This window comes from Centropristis striata, chromosome 3 (assembly GCF_030273125.1).
Source record: "Centropristis striata isolate RG_2023a ecotype Rhode Island chromosome 3, C.striata_1.0, whole genome shotgun sequence".
Taxonomy (NCBI): domain Eukaryota; kingdom Metazoa; phylum Chordata; class Actinopteri; order Perciformes; family Serranidae; genus Centropristis; species Centropristis striata.
This window is the reverse complement of record NC_081519.1, coordinates 45,074,271-45,094,045: the sequence shown is the minus strand read 5'-3', so window position 1 is coordinate 45,094,045 and position 19,775 is coordinate 45,074,271. Positions and strand designations below refer to the sequence as shown.

At 41.8% G+C, this 19,775-nt stretch overlaps 1 protein-coding gene across 2 annotated transcripts in view; it reads right to left on the bottom strand.

The window, feature by feature from the left end:
* LOC131968840 (plasma membrane calcium-transporting ATPase 1-like) overlaps positions 1-19,775 on the bottom strand; it is a 91,314-nt gene that overhangs the window by 12,342 nt on the left and 59,197 nt on the right. The window contains exons 11-20 of one of the 2 annotated variants that reach the window (XM_059329884.1): positions 19,523-19,760; positions 17,108-17,287; positions 16,428-16,515; positions 16,176-16,282; positions 14,071-14,262; positions 11,355-11,568; positions 9,882-10,093; positions 9,126-9,233; positions 6,174-6,356; positions 1,815-1,904 (exon numbers count right to left, since the gene is read on the bottom strand). In XM_059329884.1, the coding sequence (XP_059185867.1) occupies positions 1,815-1,904; positions 6,174-6,356; positions 9,126-9,233; positions 9,882-10,093; positions 11,355-11,568; positions 14,071-14,262; positions 16,176-16,282; positions 16,428-16,515; positions 17,108-17,287; positions 19,523-19,760 (1,612 nt within the window). The remainder of the gene's footprint in view (positions 1-1,814; positions 1,905-6,173; positions 6,357-9,125; positions 9,234-9,881; positions 10,094-11,354; positions 11,569-14,070; positions 14,263-16,175; positions 16,283-16,427; positions 16,516-17,107; positions 17,288-19,522; positions 19,761-19,775) is intronic. The other variant, XM_059329883.1, reaches the window with a different exon arrangement.

Sequence of the window (19,775 nt, the reverse complement as noted above, 5' to 3'; positions counted from 1 at the left end):
TTGATGCATAAATAAACATGTACAAATACAAAGAAAAAAAAACAAGAAAAACACCAGGAAAGTGTAACTTGTGGAGCCCCGCGAGGCGCGAGGAGCCCGACTCGTTATTCAGACTTGATGGTTTCACTCGTACAGAAACATTTCAAACGAAACGCTGCTCCAGTAAACAACACACACACACACACACACACACTGGGGAAAAACAACAAACACATGCACACTGTTAAGTATTTATAATCACATTGAGAGCCAGAATCATTTTGTCCTCTAGTTGCTCTCTTCTCTCTGTCATGAATCCACCGAGGCTGCAGCTGATCACACTGATTCATACGCACCAGCAGACACTCTTCATCATAATTAATAACCCTGCAGTTCAAAGCTCTCGATTACTGAACCACAGGAGAGCTGCAGGCTGAGCACTGCAGCTTAGAGCACACATGCAACCAGCACACACACACACACACACACACACACATGCACAAACACACACACATGCACAAACACACACATGTGCACACACAGCTCACAAGTTAAAAAGCTCTTGGCTGTTTAAACCATGAGAGACTTGCTGAGCCTGACAGATTTAACCCTGCTCAGGATTAACCCATAAAATTATCTTGGTGCCCAGGCTGTCGCCTCAGAGAAGAAGAGGAAGAAGAAGAAGTAGAAAAAAAACAACAAAGAAAATAGATGAGGGATTTTTTCTCCCTCTCTGACACGAATCAGAGCGACTCGCAGCTTTTCTTTCTTTCTGTCATCGACTCGTCAGCCAGCAAGTCACATCAGGGTTAATGGAAACATGTTCAAGAGTTTAAATCTCCACAACATGCAGCAGGCGGAAAGGAAGGAGGAGCGGAAACGGGATGAAAAGTATTCAAATAAAAGGAGATTATTAACATAGACGAGGGGGAAAAAAGCTGCAGCAGAAGAAGATGAAGAAGGAAACACAGTAGAGATCAGAGATGAAACAGGTCAGGAGGTCTTTAAAGAATACAGTTAATAATACAGGGAAGGGCCTTTTACCTGCTAATTTCAATAAATAAATAATTTAAAAATATATTTAAAAATATATAAATAATATATAATATAATATATAATAATTTTAAATAATACAGTTAAAAATAAAAATAAATAAATAATTTAAAAAATATATTAAAAAATATATTAATAATGATAATTATATATATTATAATTTCTAATAATACAGTTAAAAATACAAGTACGGTCCTTTTATCTGCAAATTTAAATAAAAAAATAAAAAAACATATAAATATAAATAATGATAAATATAATACTTTTAAATAATACAGTTAAAATATAATTAAGGTCCTTTGACCTGCAAATTAAAATATTATATGTATATAATTTTTTATATATTTTAATGCCAATACTTTTTGTTTTAATCGTAGGACTTTCTTTGACTTGTATTTCTACACTGGTATCTTTCTACCACAGGACAGCTGTGACTGCTGTTACAATATTTACTGTAAAAACTCTCATCTGTTGCAGCTTTATGTAAATGACTGTCATGTTTGATCTGTGAGTAGTTTATAATAACAGCTGAGAGATATTAGAGATATTAGAGATGAAGATGAGCAGACAGAAACAGTTTCAGAGCTGTGAGTCATGCAGTCACACAGAGAAACAAAGGATCAGGCGTTAGCGTGCTGTTAGCTGTTAGCCACCGACTCACTGCCTGCAGAGGAGGAGGAAGCAGCAGCGGCAGGGGGCGGAGCCCCGGCCGAGTTGGTGAGAGAGGAGGAGGAGCTAAGCCCTACGTGGGTGGGGCTAGACAGAGTTTTGGCCGCAGTGGCGTCATTGTGCTGGCTGACGACGGACGGCTGGCGGCGCAGGGCACCGGGCACCGGCGCCTGGCCCGTCTGGAACGTATACACCACGTCCATCTGGAGGAGGACACCCACAACACACCGTTAGATAGGGACAGAGGAGACAGGGAGCAAGGAGACAGGAGACAGGAGACAGGGAGGAAGGAGACAGGGAGCAAGGAGACAGGGAGCAAGGAGACAGGGAGCAAGGAGACAGGAGACAGGGAGGAAGGAGACAGGAGACGGGGCACCGTCTGGAATGTATACACCATGTCCATCTGGAGGAGGACACCCACAACACACCGTTAGATAGAGACAGAGGAGACAGGGAGCAAGGAGACAAGGAGACAGGGAGCAAGGAGACAGGAGACAGGGAGGAAGGAGACAAGGAGCAAGGAGACAGGGAGCAAGGAGACAGGAGATAGGGCACTGTGTGGAACGTATACACCACGTCCTTCTGGAGGAGGACACCCACAACATACCATTAGATAGGGACAGGGAGAGGAGACAGGAGACAGGGAGGAAGGAGACAAGGAGGAAGGAGAGACCTTGGAGAGGTTTCAGAGGGTTTCTGAGGGTTTTAAAGGGTTTTAAAGGGTTTTAAAGGGGACGTATTATGTATTTGTCCCAGTCAGCCCCTCCTCTGACTGCTCCAGGCTCCAGCTTCCCACCTGGTGGTGGCCCCGCCCCCTAATCACACACCTGTGTCTCATCACCTCATTGACTCTATTTAAACCCTTTGTGTCCCCAGAGCCAGACTGTTGGTTTTCCTAGTGTGCTTTTTGGTTTTGACCCTTGCCTGATTTTGGACTCTGCCTTGCCCCCCTCTGGATTGTTTGCCTGCCTTGCCTCCCTTTGGATTGTTTGCCTGCCTTGCCTGGCTGAACTCCCGTGTACCAAACCATTGCCTGTGATTAAAGACTGGTTACCTCCTGTTTCTGCCTCCTCAGTGCTGCATTTGAGTCCTGTATCTGTGCTGTGTAACATAATTATATAATATTATTATATATTATGTATTATGTAATATGTATTATGTATTATTTATTATTTTCAGCTTCAGGTTTGTGCAGAAGTGACGAGCTACAGATCTTCCACTGGAGAAACGTCTTTTAAATCACGTCTTGAAACCTTTTACAGGCTTGATTTGATGTAAATGTTTTACTTTTATTTTGTGTGTATGTGAGAATGTGATTGTTCCTCTCTGCTTATTGTTTTTATTTTAATGTTAGAATATTTTTTAATGCATCATTCTCCTTGTGATTAACTACAGTTTCTCCTCATGACTTTTCCAGAAGAAGAATCATTTCTAGCTAAACTCAGGTAGTTTTCCTCAGATGTTGGGGGACGTATATATATATTTTTATATATATATTTAATAAGTCTGGCTGTGACAGGAAGTGGAGGTTTTGTGATTCAGGCGGCCCACTAAAACCTGACAGGTTGTTTTATTCCACAGCTCGTGGGTTGAAAGGCTTCAGAGTCTTAAATGTAAAAAGAGAGAGAGAGTGTTTTATAATAGGTCCCCTTCCTTTAAAGAAACTAGACAGTTGTGACAGTTTTGAAGGTCAGTCGTTATATTTCATGTCTGCTGTGAAGCAGAAACGGGACAGAAAGGAGAGAAGAAGAAGAAGAAGACATGTCCAACAGCTGAGACACTGAGACACAAGAGACAAAGAGACAGAGAGAAGAATTCATCATTTAGTGAAAGACAAAAACCCGAAGAAGCTGAGAGAGGAGGAGGAGAGGAGAAAGGATGAATAAAGAGCTTTAGAATCAGACTGGAAGCTCTCTGAGAGGAGGAAGAGGAGGAGGAGGAGGAGGAGGAGGAGGAGGAGGAGGAAGAGAAGGAACGTGTCTCTGAGTGTCTGATAAAGTTTGCTCAGTGAAGAGCTGCTGGTTCTAATTATTCCTTCTGTGTTTGACTGTCGAGGCGTTCAACGCTGCCCACCAGGATTAGAGAGGAGGAAGAGGAGGAGGAGGGGGAGGAGGAGGAGGAGGAGGAGGAGGAGGAAGAGGAGGAAGAGGAGGGGGAGGGGGAGGAGGAGGAGGAGGAGGAGGAGAGTCTTATGTGTTTTTTTGGTTATTTTGTGTCTTTTTTGGTCATTTTGTCTCCTCATTTGTTTCTTTTTTAGTCATTTTGTGTCTTTTTGTGTCTTTTTTGGTCATTGATGTGATGAAGAAGACTCCAGAGGGTTAAAGCCGCTCTAAATAAAAAGTTATTATGTTTGTAATGCAGCCAGATATTGTTGCTGATGAGATACTGGTGGTTGAGTCAGGAGAGAAGACATGTGGAACAACATTAAGATGCCTGAAAAGTCTGTTAGTTTGACTTTTTGAGACTTTTTCAGAGGTGAAACAGAAAAACTCAAGAGAGAGTTTATCCTGCAAGAACACACCTGACCTCTCCCACTGACTCTCTCTCTGTGTGTGTGTGTGTGTGTGTGTGTGTGTGTGTGGGAGCTGTGTTACTGCTAGGTGGGTGTTAGCATGGAGGCTAATGAAGCCCATAGGGACTGAATAGGACCGCCTGAGGACATGCTAATGCTCTCTGAGTGAACATGCATCCTGTAGGAGGATGTAACACACACACACACACACACACACACACACACACACACACACAGAGTGAGTCACAGGGGAAGAGGGAGCTGCTGTTTACCTCCGTCACCGACTGGCTGCAGAATAAAAATATCCAATAAGCTTTTTGTCCCACGCTGGATGCCGTCTTTAATTTCTGCACTGAAGCTCTGCAGCAGAGTGTGAAATTAACTGGACAACAAGTGCAGCGTCGGTGTGTGTGTGTGTGTGTGTGTGTGTGTGAGTGTGTGTGAGTGTGTGTGTGTGTGTGTGTGTGTGTGTGTGTGAACCTCCTCTCTCTCTGTTTTAATTCCAACATGTTAAATGTGGAGGACGGTTGTTGGTTCCTTCAGTGACTCCAAACTAAAGCACGACACCTTGATTTCTTTAATCCAGAACACATTTATCTCCATCGAGCAGAAAACATGAAGCTGACCAAGTATTTTCTTCTTCTATCTACCAATAGTATCTTAATTATCTTGTTTTGAGTATAATTTACCTACTGACCATAGCTTTATTTGCTTATTTAATTATTACTATTATTATTATTATTATTATTATTATTTCTTATTTAATTATCTTATAGTGTAAAGACTTGTTTTTAGGATTGACATTGTGAGCTTTTTCATGCTTTTCAATCTCTTCAACTGTTGAATATGGTGAGTTTTTACCTCAAATATTGGCTCCAGTTGAGAGTTTTAGTTGCATGGAGTTTAAATGATATTTCAAAAGTATTTTCTATCACCAAAACGTGCTCGTTTCAAGTATTTCTGGTTTATTTTAATGTTACTACAGTCGGGCTTTTCAAGACACAATTGCTCAAAATAAGAATATTTGTATTTATTTCCAGACATCATTGTTTTTCCAGTATCTAGATATTTTTACTGATTTAAAGAATTCTTAACTTACTGCTCTGGCAGATAATTGTACTTGTTTCCAGCATGTATTTGCTTTATTCCCGGTATTTATTTCTTATTTTTTGAGCCCTCTTCTGGTTTCCTGTTACATAAACTGAGTGGAGACGTTTTATCAGCTGCTTGTGTATGAAGATTTATTTCCTCCAGGACTGAATGTTGTGTAACGCAGCATCCTGTCTGCTGTCACGCTGCTCCTCCACCTTCAGACTGACTTCATTACTGCAGAGGCAAACACAAAACTCCACCTCGTCTCTTCTCTTCTGATTCTGGGCTGTTTTTTGTGTGTTTTTTGTGTTTTTGTGTGTTTTTAGTAATTTTTTGTGTGTTTTTGTAAATTTTTGTGTTTTTATCTGTGGTTTTTTGTGTGTTTTTTGTCATTTTTGTGTTTCCATCTGTGCTTTTTGTCATTTTTGTGTGTTTTTATCTGTTTTTTGTAAATGTTTGTGTGTTTTTATCTGTTTTTTGTAAATGTTTGTGTCTTTTTATCAGTTTTTTTGGTGTTTTTTGTAATATTTTGTGTGCTTTGTGTGTATTTTTTTTTGTGTTTTCATCTGTGTTTTTTGTAATTTATGTGTGTTTTTGGTAATTGTATGTTTTTATCTGTGTTTTTTTTTTTTTTTTTTTGTGTGTTTTTCTTCTGGACTTCAGAGGTTTAATATAATAACTTTGTGACACCTTGAGAGGACGGAGCAGCTGACTCTGACTTGTTTTGCAGACGAACCAACAAACAAACAAACAAACAAACAAACCAGAAGATGAATCTTCTTCCTGCATCAGGAACAGGAGTCAGCTCCTCGGACCTGTGGGAGGAACCTGGAGGTGAAGGTGGAGTTAGAGGTGGAGGTGTTCGTACCTGCGTCTGGATGCGGTTCAGGCCTCTGAACCAGAGGATCTGGCCTCTCCTCAGCTCCATCTCAGCGTGGTCGATCTCGTCGGCTCCCTCCGTCAGCTCCTCCTCGTGGATCTCCTCCTTGGTGGTGCCGTGACCCGCCTCCTTCAGGAACTTTAGGTGGTGGGTGGGGATGGCCGAGATCAGCTGAGAGGAACGAAGGAACGAAGGGTTAATTTATTGATCTGTTAAAGGATCAATGAGCTGGTTTCACACACTGAGGTCAGTTTACTGCTCAGAGATGGAACATCTAGACCAGAGGTCCAACCTGATGGATCAGATGCTAGACCAGATCGGTTTGACATCAAAGAATCGGCCGATCGCCGATCCCACAAAGTTTAGGAAATCGGTGCTCCACTAAGTATTTTCTGTATGATATTTAGTGAAGAACTAGAAGAGGAGAAACATCCTGCAGCTCTTTATCTCTCTTTCAACTTCTCTTTATCTTTCTCTCTGTTAGAAACAAACCTCAGAGATCACATCTGTTTCTGTCTCTGCCTGAACCCTCCTACTGACTGAACCCTCCTACTGACTGAACCCTGCTACTGACTGAACCCTCCTACTGACTGAACCCTCCTACTGACTGAACCCTCCTACTGACTGAACCCTGCTACTGACTGAACCCTCCTACTTACTGAACCCTCCTACTGACTGAACCCTCCTACTGACTGAACCATCCCACTGACTGAACCCTCCCACTGACTGAACCCTCCTACTGACTGAACCCTGCTACTGACTGAACCCTCCTACTGACTGAACCCTGCTACTGACTGAACCCTCCTACTGACTGAACCCTGCTACTGACTGAACCCTCCTACTGACTGAACCCTCCTACTGACTGAACCCTCCTACTGACTGAACCCTGCCACTGACTGAACCCTTCCGACTGACTGAACCCTCCTACTGACTGAACCCTGCTACTGACTGAACCCTCCTACTGACTGAACCCTCCTACTGACTGAACCCTGCTACTGACTGAACCCTCCTACTGACTGAACCCTCCTACTGACTGAACCATCCCACTGACTGAACCCTCCTACTGACTGAACCCTGCTACTGACTGAACCCTGCTACTGACTGAACCCTCCTACTGACTGAACCCTGCTACTGTCTGAACCCTCCTACTGACTGAACCATCCTACTGACTGAACCCTCCTACTGACTGAACCCTCCTACTGACTGAACCCTGCTACTGACTGAACCCTCCCACTGACTGAACCCTCCTACTGACTGAACCATCCTACTGACTGAACCCTGCTACTGACTGAACCATCCTACTGACTGAACCCTCCTACTGACTGAACCCTCCTACTGACTGAACCATCCTACTGACTGAACCATCCTACTGACTGAACCCTCCTACTGACTGAACCATCCTGCTGACTGAACCCTCCTACTGACTGAACCCTCCTACTGAACCCTCCTACTGACTGAACCCTCCTACTGACTGAACCCTGCTACTGACTGAACCCTCCTACTGACTGAACCATCCTACTGACTGAACCATCCTACTGACTGAACCCTGCTACTGACTGAACCCTCCTACTGACTGAACCATCCTACTGACTGAACCCTCCTACTGACTGAACCCTCCTACTGACTGAACCCTGCTACTGACTGAACCCTCCTACTGAACCCTCCTACTGACTGAACCCTGCTACTGACTGAACCATCCTACTGACTGAACCCTGCTACTGACTGAACCCTCCTACTGACTGAACCCTCCTACTGACTGAACCCTGCTACTGACTGAACCCTCCTACTGAACCCTCCTACTGACTGAACCCTGCTACTGACTGAACCATCCTACTGACTGAACCCTGCTACTGACTGAACCCTCCTACTGACTGAACCCTCCCACTGACTGAACCCTCCTACTGACTGAACCCTCCTACTGACTGAACCCTGCTACTGACTGAACCCTCCTACTGACAGAACCCTGCTACTGACTGAACCCTGCTACTGACTGAACCCTGCTACTGACTGAACCCTCCTACTGAACCCTCCTACTGACTGAACCCTCCTACTGACTGAACCATCCTACTGACTGAACCCTGCTACTGGCTGAACCCTCCTACTGACTGAACCCTCCTACTGACTGAACCCTCCTACTGACTGAACCCTGCTACTGACTGAACCCTGCTACTGACTGAACCCTGCTACTGACTGAACCCTCCTACTGACTGAACCCTCTGCTGGAACTTTATTCTCTCCACAATGTATGGATGCTTTTCAGCCTGTGTGTGTGTGTGTGTGTGTGTGTGTGGGTTTGTTTTCCCTCGTCGTTGGTAAACAGAATGTTTTCATGTGCTGTGCTCATCACCATGGCGATGGTCGTGATGGCAACGCTGCAGCAGCAGCACGACGACGACAGCAACAGTTTACCGCCAACCTCCTGCTGCAACCACCTCCTCACCTCCTCCTCATCTCCTCCTGCAACCACCTCCTCACCTCCTCCTCATCTCCTCCTGCAACCACCTCCTCATCTCCTCCTGCAACCACCTCCTCACCTCCTCCTCATCTCCTCCTGCAACCACCTCCTCATCTCCTCCTCATCTCCTCCTGCAACCACCTCCTCACCTCCTCCTCATCTCCTCCTGCAACCACCTCCTCATCTACACCTCCTCGCCGCCTCCTCCTCACCTCCTCCTCATCTCTTCCTGCAACCACCTCATCACCTCCTCCTGCAACCATCTCCTCCTGCAACCACCTCCTGATCTCCTCCTGATCTCCTCCTCACTACACGCTGTTTGTTCTCAAAGCTCAGACGCATTTTATTTCACTCTCGTTTGTTCAGAACTGAACACACTCTGGTTCTAGTTCTGGTTCTAGTTCTAGTTCTAGTTCTAGTTCTGGTTCTGGTTCTAGTTCTAGTTCTATTTCTAGTTCTAGTCCTGGTCCTGGTTCTGGTCTCACCTGTCCCCACAGCAGCTCTCCCACTCCGATGAAGACGCACCAGAGCCACTGGTCGATGGTCAGAGCCGTGCAGGAGAACGGCTTCCCTCCGAACTGAACGATGACGATCTGAGGACGAGAAGAAATGGATGTTTTATTACAAAGGTCCAACAGAACCAACAGAACCAACAGAACCACACTGTAAAAAAAAACAACAACTGTTGTTTCTATGGTAAAAACCAGCAGCTGTGGTTGCCAGAACTTTGCCGTAATAAATACGCTGCAACTTTTTCTGATATTACGGTAAAATTATATTATCACTGTTGATTTCACGTTTAAGATTGACATTTTATTCCATATTTTACCCTACAAATAAAAAGTTTTTCCATCTAAAGAAACGCTGTTCTGCCATATATTTGACAAGAAAATACTTTATAAATGCTGCATAAATTAAAGATTTTACCATTAAATATTACAGTATATTTCTGTTAGAGATATGGTGTTTAGTACATTTAACTGTAAAAAACTGTAAAACTGTAAAAAAAAAAAAATGCAAAAATTACAGTGATGCTTGTATATATACTACAATATATTATAGCTACAAAAACGGTGCCAGAGTATTTTATTTAAAATAAAAACAAAATTACTTTTTTGGCTGATATAAACATTGTCACTGAAACGGAATTAACCCATTTATCATTTTATGTCTTTTACTATGGTGGTTTAGCAGTTTTTCACCCAGACATTCTTGTTTTCCTGTTGGTTTCCTGTGTTTACCTGCAGGGCGAAGGTCCCCAGCACCACGCTGCAGAAGATGGGGTTCCTGTAGATGCCCTCGAACACGTTCCTCTCCCCGTGGATCTTCCTGGCGTTGATCTCGTTGAAGAGCTGCATCATGACGAACACGTTGAAGACGATGGTGTAGTGCTCCGACGGGCCGGCGTGCAGCGGAGCGTTACGGCCGCTGTCGATGTCGAAGAACGTCTCGCCTGACAAACACATAAACAATAATAATAATTAAAGCTGCAAGCAGCGATTAACAGGCCCCAGCAGAGTGGAGACTCCCAATAGAACCTACGAAAAACGGTTCATTAGTTATGAAAAGGGGGCGAGGTGAAGGGGTAGGCATAAGAAGCGGGACTTTATGAAATATTGTTATGTAGAACTGTTCAGTGATGAACCATCATCATGCATGACAACTTTGAGGCAGATTGGACAATGTATGGTCAAGTTATAAGGTCTCCTGTTCTATGCCAAAACGCCATATTTTGCCGCCAGGCCACGCCCACATAGTGTAACTATCTGCAAAGCTTTTCCTAACTTTTGAAGTTCAAAGGCCTTGTGATGGTACTGAACAGGTCTGAAGTCGATCGGATTAAATCTATAGGAGGAATTTGTTAAAGTATGCGGCGTGGAAATGGCAAAAAACGCCTAAAACGCCATTTTTGATCCAAGATGGCCGACTTCCTGTTCATTTTTGGGTATGGCTTCTTGAGACTTTTTGGTGCGTCTTCCCATGATACATGTATGGACCAAATTTTGTGTCTCTAGGACAAACCTGTTTTAGGGGCTGAATTCTAGGGGGCGCTAGTAGGTCATTTAGCCACGCCCATTTCTGAAACCAATGAAATACAGACATTTTTGATGGGATTGAATTTTGTCCCAACTTTGGTGAGTTTTGGAATATGGTAAAGCCTCAAAAACGCGATTCATTTGCCGTGATAATAATAAAACGGACCAATTTCAAAAACAGGGGTCTCAAAGTCAAATTACCATGGGGCCGCTGGAGGAAGAATCACAATGACCAAAAAAAGACACAAAATGACCAAAAAAAGACATGATATGACCAAAAAAGACACAAAATTACAAAAAACATACAAAATTACCCAAAAACACAAAATGACAGAAAGAAAACGAAATTACTTAAAAATGACCAAAAAAAAGACACAAAATGGCCAAAAAAGACACAAAATGACCAAAAAAAGACACAAAATGACTAAAAAAAGACACAAAATGACCTAAAAAAGACACAAAATGACAAAAAAAACCCTAAACTACTTAAAAAATAAACAAAATTACCAAAAAAATAAACAAAATTACCTAAAAAAAGACAAAGAATTACCAAAAAAAGTCACAAAATGACTAAAAAAGAGAGAGATCTGAGGACCTAATAACTGCTTTTCATTGAACACTTGAAGAAGTGAGAGCAGCTGTTTGTGTGTTTGTGTGTTTGTGTGTTGAGTGACTGACCGGCGAAGAGCAGCGTGAAGATGATGACGAGCTGGTAGATGGCGTGGCCCAGGATGTTCTTCATCATGGTCCTGGAGATCAGAGGCTTGTTGCGTCCGTAGGGCCGGCGCAGCAGCAGAGACTCGGTGGGCGGCTCGGTCGCCAACGCCAGAGACGCCAACGTGTCCATGATCAGGTTCACCCACAGCATCTGCACCGCCTTCAGAGGGGAGTCCTGGGGGAAATACACAAATATTAACACTGTCATGAGATAAAACATCATCATTTACAGTTAAAACTCAGTTTACACCAGGGGGCTCAAACTGGCGGCCCGCGGGCCGATTGTGGCCCTCGTGATGATATTTTGTGGCCCCCACCTTGATATGAAAGTTTAATGAGTTTTATATGAATGGCACTTTACCGTGTTGTGTGTGGAAGGTCCCTTTAATTACTGTTTTTGGTTATTTTGTGTCTTTTTTGGTTATTTTGTTTCTTTTTAAAAAAAAATATATATTTTTTTTTTTTTACAATTTTGTGTCTTTTTTGGTAATTTTGTGTCTTTTAAAAAAATAATTTTGTGTCTTTTTTAAATAATTTTGTGTCTTTTTTGTAATTTTGTGTCTCTTTTGTAATTTTGTGTCTTTTTAAAATAATTCTGTGTCTTTTTTCATAATTTTGTGTCTTTTTTAAATAATTTTGTGCCTTTTTTAAACAATTTTGTGTCTTTTTTGGTAATTTTGTGTCCTTTTTTGTAATTTTGCGCCTTTTTTGTAATTTTGTCTTTTTAAAATAATTTTGTGTCTTTTTGGGTAATTTTGTGTCTTTTTAAAATAATTCTGTGTCTTTTTTCATAATTTTGTGTCATTTTTAAACAATTTTGTGTCTTTTTTGGTAATTCTGTGTCTTTTTTGGTAATTTTGTGTCCTTTTTTGTAATTTTGCGTCTTTTTTGTTATTTTGTCTTTTTAAAATAATTTTGTGTCTTTTTTAAATAATTTTGTGTCTTTTTTGGTAATTTTGTGTCTTTTTAAAATAATTTTGTGTCTTTTTAAAATAATTTTGTGCCTTTGTTTAACAATTTTGTGTCTTTGTTGGTCATGTTGACACTGCCTCCAGCGGCCTCCAGGTAATTAGAGTTTAAGACCACTGTTCTGGTTTAGACCATAAATGTAGTTACTGCAGTTAGACTTTGTAGGACAGAATAGTAACAGCCAATTATATGATGGTGTGTTGTCTGCTCCACTGATTCTAATGCATATAACACACACACACACACACACACACACACACACACAGACACACACACACACACACACACACACACACACACAGTGCAGTAGAGAGTAAAGAGTGTGTGAGTCTTTAATGATCAGAGAGTCTGAACCTGCTGAGTCCCGTTATATTTTTATATTGCAGGATTATGGCGGTGACGTGTTGCCATGGTTTCAGGCGCTATCTTAGCCTACTTTGTGCTTCGACTCTGCAGCCCAGTTAGTTATCTGTCCTGCCAGCTGTGAGCCTTTCAATTAATACACAGCCGCAAGTTACTGCCTTCTTTTTTTTATTGTGTCAGGAGTTCAGTTCCTGATTAGAGACACATTATGAAACAAAAAGATGTGACACGCTGCCGCCTCGCCGCCTCGCAGCGCCGAGGAGTAAAACACATAAATTACTGCTTTTTATTGATCAGAGAGATTTACAGATGCATCAGACACAACAGAGAGCCTCAAACATGTCACCGAACCATCAAGCTGCATCATGTTCCATCTTCTAAATCCACAGAAGAGTTTCAACCTGAACACCAGCAGAATAAACGATAAGACGCTTTAACTAGGGACGCTCACAGCACGTCTACTGCTGGAGAGGAACTAAATACATTTACTGCAGTACTGAACACTGCAAAAACCAACTGACAAAAAAATGAGAAATAAATAAATAGAATTAACCCGTTTAAGCCAGGAAAGCATTACTGCATTTCTACCATTAAAACCTGTTGGGAGCTGTTACGTTATTCTACCAGTAAAGAGGAAAGAGGATACGTGGTTTTGTAGTATTTGTAGTTTTTTCCACCTATTTTCGGTCTCTTGGCCAATGAAATGCATCAGAATACATGTGGGAGTGTCGCAATGCATCATGGGACTTTTCCAGAACTTTGAAATCACCAAAAAAAGACACAAAATGACTAAAAAAAGACACAAAATGAGAATCCATGTGGGAGTGTCCCAATGCATCATGGGACTTTTCCAGAACTTATAAATCATGGTGAAGACGACTATAGCGGAGGGAGCTCAGATATAACAGCTATACGCTCTCAGATACTTTATGAATTTCATTTCTATCTGCTACAGAGGCTGAAAAATCTATTATTTAGTAGAAGAGTTGACACTTCTGTTGGATTTACAGAGAAACTTCAGGTTTTAGGGGCTGATTTTAAAATCACCAATCAGAGGTTTTACAGGCAGTTTTTACAGCCGTTTTAGGCCTAAATGGGTTAACTAAATACATATTTAAAACAAGTCAAATGATCTGGCAGTGCAGTAAGAAACCATTAGAAAGGTCTCAGCCCACTGGTCATGGCCGTGCCGGTCCATTTAATACCTTTTTAGTGTTTGTGACCAAAACTCTGAGGAGTAGTCGACCGGAAACAACACGTAAGAACCAGAAGAATAAATCTGTGTTTTATCCCGGTGGAGAGAAGTTAGTGTCTCTTTAATAACAACCAATCAGCCGTCAGCTACCTGAGTGATGCAGGCGCCGGTGAAGGCCACGATGACCGCCACCACGTTGACCGTCAGCTGGAACTGGAGGAACTTGGAGATGCTGTCGTAGACGTTCCTGCCCCACATCACCGCCTTCACGATGCTGGTGAAGTTATCGTCCGTCAGGATGATGTCAGACGCCTCCTTGGCCACGTCGGTGCCGGCGATTCCCTGAAGACAACAACAACAACAACAACAACAACAACAACCAGATCAGATCTTGGTTCATAGACAGGGCTGTGACTTCAGGAGTCTGAACCCTGGAGGCATTCTGGGTAACAGTGATTTCTTGGTTGTTCCTACAGTATTATTTTGTGCTGAATCCATTTCAGCTGGATGTCAAGCTGTAAAAGTTACGGTATCATTGTAAAGGAGGATCCATTGATTCCATTTAAGACCAAAGTTGGATCTTTCTGACAAACTGGTCCAAAGAATGAATGGAGGTGACAAAAAACACACATAAAACACACACAAAAATGACAAAAACAGAAATAAAAACTGTGGTTCCATCAAGAAAAAAAAACTGAAAATGATCTTAAAATAGTGAATTTCATTAAAATCATCCATGAAATCATCTATTTATTCCACCGTTTGCATCAACCAGCCTGTGAAAATGGAGATTTTTTACAATATTAGTAACACTTGTGAGCAGTTGGAAAAATGTTGTAATTATAGATTTAATTTTATTGACATTTTTATCAAAAAATGATCCAAAGAAATACTACCTTTTATAATTTATAATAATAATAATAATGATAATACATTTTATTTATAGGCGCCTCTCTTATCACTCGAGGTCGCCGTACAGTGACAACAACAAAAAACAAATTGTTATAAATAACAAATATTAATTTAACAATTTAGTAAAGAGAATGTGGATGTAATATGATATTATTATAGCACCATAACTGTGTTACATCTCTAAGTTTTTCTCTCCATGATGGAGCTGCAGGACTCGAGGCCACGCTGATTAAAATAATGTGACATGAGAAATAAAAACAGTTCAAAGGGTTAAACTTGATATCTGTGATCTTTTTAAAGCCTCAGACAGAGTGGAGAGGACTCAGAGACCCTCATGATGCTGCTTTTGTTATTTTTAATCAGATTTGTTGACGATAAGAAAAACACAATAACCGAGCCGACTGATCCTCTAAATGGATGACACGCTGCTGAAGTTCCTGAATGGAGAATCAGTGAAGGAGCTGCAGGATCTTAAATATCTAATAAGCATCAGTGGATCACAAAGAGACAGACAGAATCTGATCAAACAGTCAACAAGACAATAAACAAATAAAGGTTCTGCTGTTTGACTTCAGTGTTCTCTGTTCCGCCAATCAAACACGGTTCTCTGCCAGATTAATCAGAGCAGTCTGAGATGATTACTGAGGGAAACACCAGTCTAAAGGAGACACCAGACATCAGAACTGTTCTATACATCTACAGGATCAATCTATACATCTACAGGACCAATCTATACATCTACAGGATCAATCTATAAATCTACAGGATCAATCTATACATCTACAGGATCATCTCAATACATCAGAATATGATGAAAAGTCAGTTTTTTTCTACTTAAAGTCACCATCGACCGCTCCGTCCTCAGTCGTCTGCTAACAGGCGTTAGCATCATTAGCTTAGCTCTCTCCTGGTTTAGATCCTTCCTCTCTGACAGATTTCACTACATCTCCATCAATAACTGCTAACCCCATATTATCCCAGTCACACATGGTGTCCCCCAAGGCTCGGTGCTCGGTCCCCTCCTGTTCCTCCTCTACATGCTCCCCCTCGGTCACATCATACGCAGACGATACCCAACTCTACCTCTCCACTAAAACCATCACTCCCACCATCCTGCTCACCATCACTAACTGCCTCACTGACATAAAACCTGGATGAACAGCAACTTTCTCAAACTCAACTGCAATAAAACCATGTTTAATGTCTAGATATCAGCTCTAAAATTAAACTCTAATCAGATATGTTTGTTGTATTATTATATTTGTCCAAACAAATGAACCTTTAGTTGAACCAGACATTAAAATGAACAGAAGTTATGAATGTGACTGGATCAGGTAGGTTACCATGGCGAAGCCGACATCAGCCTTCTTGAGGGCGGGGCCATCGTTGGTGCCGTCTCCGGTCACAGCGACCACCTGTCGGGTTTCTCCCACCGTGCTGTCGATGATTCCTGAGATACAACACAAACACTTCGATCTCAACGGGCGAATCAAGAGTTCACACAATACACTGTAAAAAACACCTGTTGTTTTTATGGTAAAAACCAGCAGCTGTGTATATATATATATATATATATATATATGAAGCTGACTGACCTTTGACCAGAGTGTGTTTGTCCGTCGGTGAGGAACGAGCCAGAACACGAAGTTTGGGCCAAACTTTGTCCAGACGCTCCTGTTCCACCTACAGGTTCAAAACAAGAAGAATAAACATGTTTAACAAACTCTTTTTACACTTTAATAACTTTATCTACCAAATACTAGCCAACGGTTAAACACCAGAGAAAACTGGACATGAAGAGAGAAACAGAAATCTGAATAACAGATCCAACGAGACTGATTCTGTCTTTTAAATAAGCTTAGTGCACTGCAAGATAAAAAAAAACCCTTTAGATTTAGAAGTGTTAGATTTTTTGTTCATTTTGTCTCTTTTGTACATTTTTTGTCTTTTTTGGTCATTTTGAGACCGAAAAAAAGATGTGAAAAGACACAAAAAAGGCACAAAATGACCAAAAGAGACACAAAAACAAAACAAAAAGATGTAAAATCAACAAAAGTTGCTAATTTACTAGATTAAAGTGGCAAATCTCCAAGAAAAAAAGATTTGCCACTTTAATCTAGTAAACTTTTTTCTCTAAATATGTCCCCCCTCCCCCGGGTCCGTATGTTTTTTTACACATTCTGTCTGTATGTAATATCCTCCAATATTCTCCAGGGTGGAAAGTATTTCAACGAGTCCTGTTAAGGGTTAATAAGGTTGTTGTTGTGTGTCTCACCTCTCCCTGGTCGTTTCTGATCTGCTGGTTGAACTCTTTGCCCTCCATACACAGGAAGTCCTCGTTGGGCAGCAGGATGCCACACTTGGTGGCGATGGCGCGCGCCGTGTTGATGTTGTCTCCGGTCACCATGCGGACGGTGATGCCGGCACGCTGGCACTTAGAGATAGCTTCAGGGACCTGGAGGAGACACGAAGAGGGGTTCCAGTCAAACACTTGGAGTGGAATTACTACCGCTCTGAGTGAGAAAATGAATCAAAGAGCATGTCGAAGTTCCTTTTAGTTTTCTTTATTATCAGACATCAGAATACTCTGCCTAGTTACAGTGGGAGAACTTTGTCTGATTCTTAAAGGCTGCTGAAAAAAGGGTCCTTCTCCAATAAAAGCCTGACTTCTCTCTGCTTTTTCTGTCTGTGTTGGATCATTTAAACAATCCTGTATGAACCTTTAGTTGTACCAGACATTAAAATGAACAAAGAACTGGAGAAAACAAGGTGGTCTAATATTTTTTCTTTTTTTTAGTGTTTGCTACAGGCTGCTAAAATAATCTTCCACCAAACTAACAAAACGACCGGCTAAAAAATGAGACACTTTACTCTATTTCTGTCTGAAATCAAGGACCTTCTGTTTCAAAAATGACACTAAAGGGTGATGGTGTATCTGCCACTGTTATTGGTGTAAACTAGAAAGGAAAGCTGCCAGATTTAGCCTCAGTAGCAGGAGGCTTCAGGACGGCTCACTGGACACACCTGGGACACTCTGAGGACACTCTGAGGACACCAGGAGGACACCATGAGGACACCATGAGGACACCATGAGGACACCATGAACAACACTGAAGGCTGAGTCTGGCTGTTTACTGACTAGTTGTCATGTTTCGTCAGTGGAAAGTGAACAGTGGTGGATTCTGACAGGAGTCTCTTGTCCTTTAACCCATAAGAACCTATGGTGACACCTTTTCTTTTCTGTTCTGTTGTGTTTTCTCTCCTCCGGCTCATCAAACTCTTCTACTTGTTGTTACCGTTGTTTTATTGATTTTATTGTCTTATGGTATTGGCATCAACCTGCCAAAGGGACTAAAGATGGAAGTTAGCCGTTGGCTATAATCTTACATATTTACATGTATGTGTTCATTAATATGTATTGTCCCTGTTTTAAATAAATGAACTCAAATTTTCTGAGTGGGTTTGTGTCCATCAGGTCTCAGGTGATGAGGAGATAAAGGTTCTGGCTGACTCCTGCTGCTCTCCACTTATTTCCATCCTGTGTGTGATCTTTGTGCTGTGACATTAAAGCAGCAGGCAGCAACACTGATGTTCATTTCAGGCTTCATTTAACACACCTGACCACGCTCACCTCACTCTCCTCTTTGGAAAGTAACTCTCCCTTTATCTCCACTCTGTCATGGACTATTGGCTGCTTTCACTCAAACATTTATTTTCCTGAGAAGCCAAAACAGTTTGTTGTAATCATCCTAGCAGTTCAGTTCCAGTGTTCCTGTTCTCTCTGTTCTCTTTAGGAACAACCTGAGCTTCAGGAACTCTTCTTGGTGTCTACAGAACATGCAGGACGAGTCCAACTGGGACAAACTCACTTTTAGAGGAGTGAAAACAGCTGCAGACTACAAACACTGATTATCAGTTCAAAGCTTTAAAATACTCCAGTTTGTCAATCAGAGATTAATGTCATATTCATTCTTTGATTTCAGGGGAGTCTCACTTTCCATATGACTGTACACATGAACAGGCAAAAATATAATATATAATATAAAATATAATATAAAATATCAAATAAAATATATTCAGATTCATACAGAGAATGGATGGATGGATGGATGGATGGATGAGGGATGGATGGAATAATGGATGGATGGATGAAAAGATGGAATGAATAATGAATGGAGCAATGGATGGAGTAATGGATGGATGGATGGAGAAATGGATGGATGGATGGATGGATGAAAAGATGGAATGAATAATGGATGGATGGATGGATGAAGTAATGGATGGATGGATGGATGGATGAAAAGATGGAATGAATAATGAATGGATGGATGGATGGATGGATGGAGTAATGGATGGATGAAAAGATGGAATGAATAATGGATGGTTGGATAGATGAATGAATGGATGGATGGAGTAATGGATGGATGGATGGATGGATGGATGGATGGATGGATGGAGTAATGGATGGATGGATGGATGATTGTACTAATGAGGAAACATCCAACACATCTATGCTTTGAAACGTGACGATATATGATGTAGAACAACATTTCAACAATAAAAATGTTGAACAATCACATTGATTATTGATGATAAATCACAAAACCTCCCCACCAGCGCCACCAGGTGTTACTGCAGGAAGTGTTGTCATGTGGATGTGTTTGTGGGCGGAGCTATATCTGCTCTGTACCTCAGGTCTGACGGGGTCCTCGATCCCCACCACCACGATGCAGGTGAGGTCGTTGAGGATTTCGTTCTCCAGGTCCCAGTTGGGTTCTCCGCCCTCGACGGGGAAGTCCCTGTAAGCCACGCAGATGGTCCTCAGGCCGTCGCACGCCATCGGCTCGATCACCTTACGCACCATCTCATCACGGTCCTTCGGCTTAAAGATACGAGGCTGACCCTGGGCGTCCAAGATACGAGAACATCTGAGAGAGAGAGAG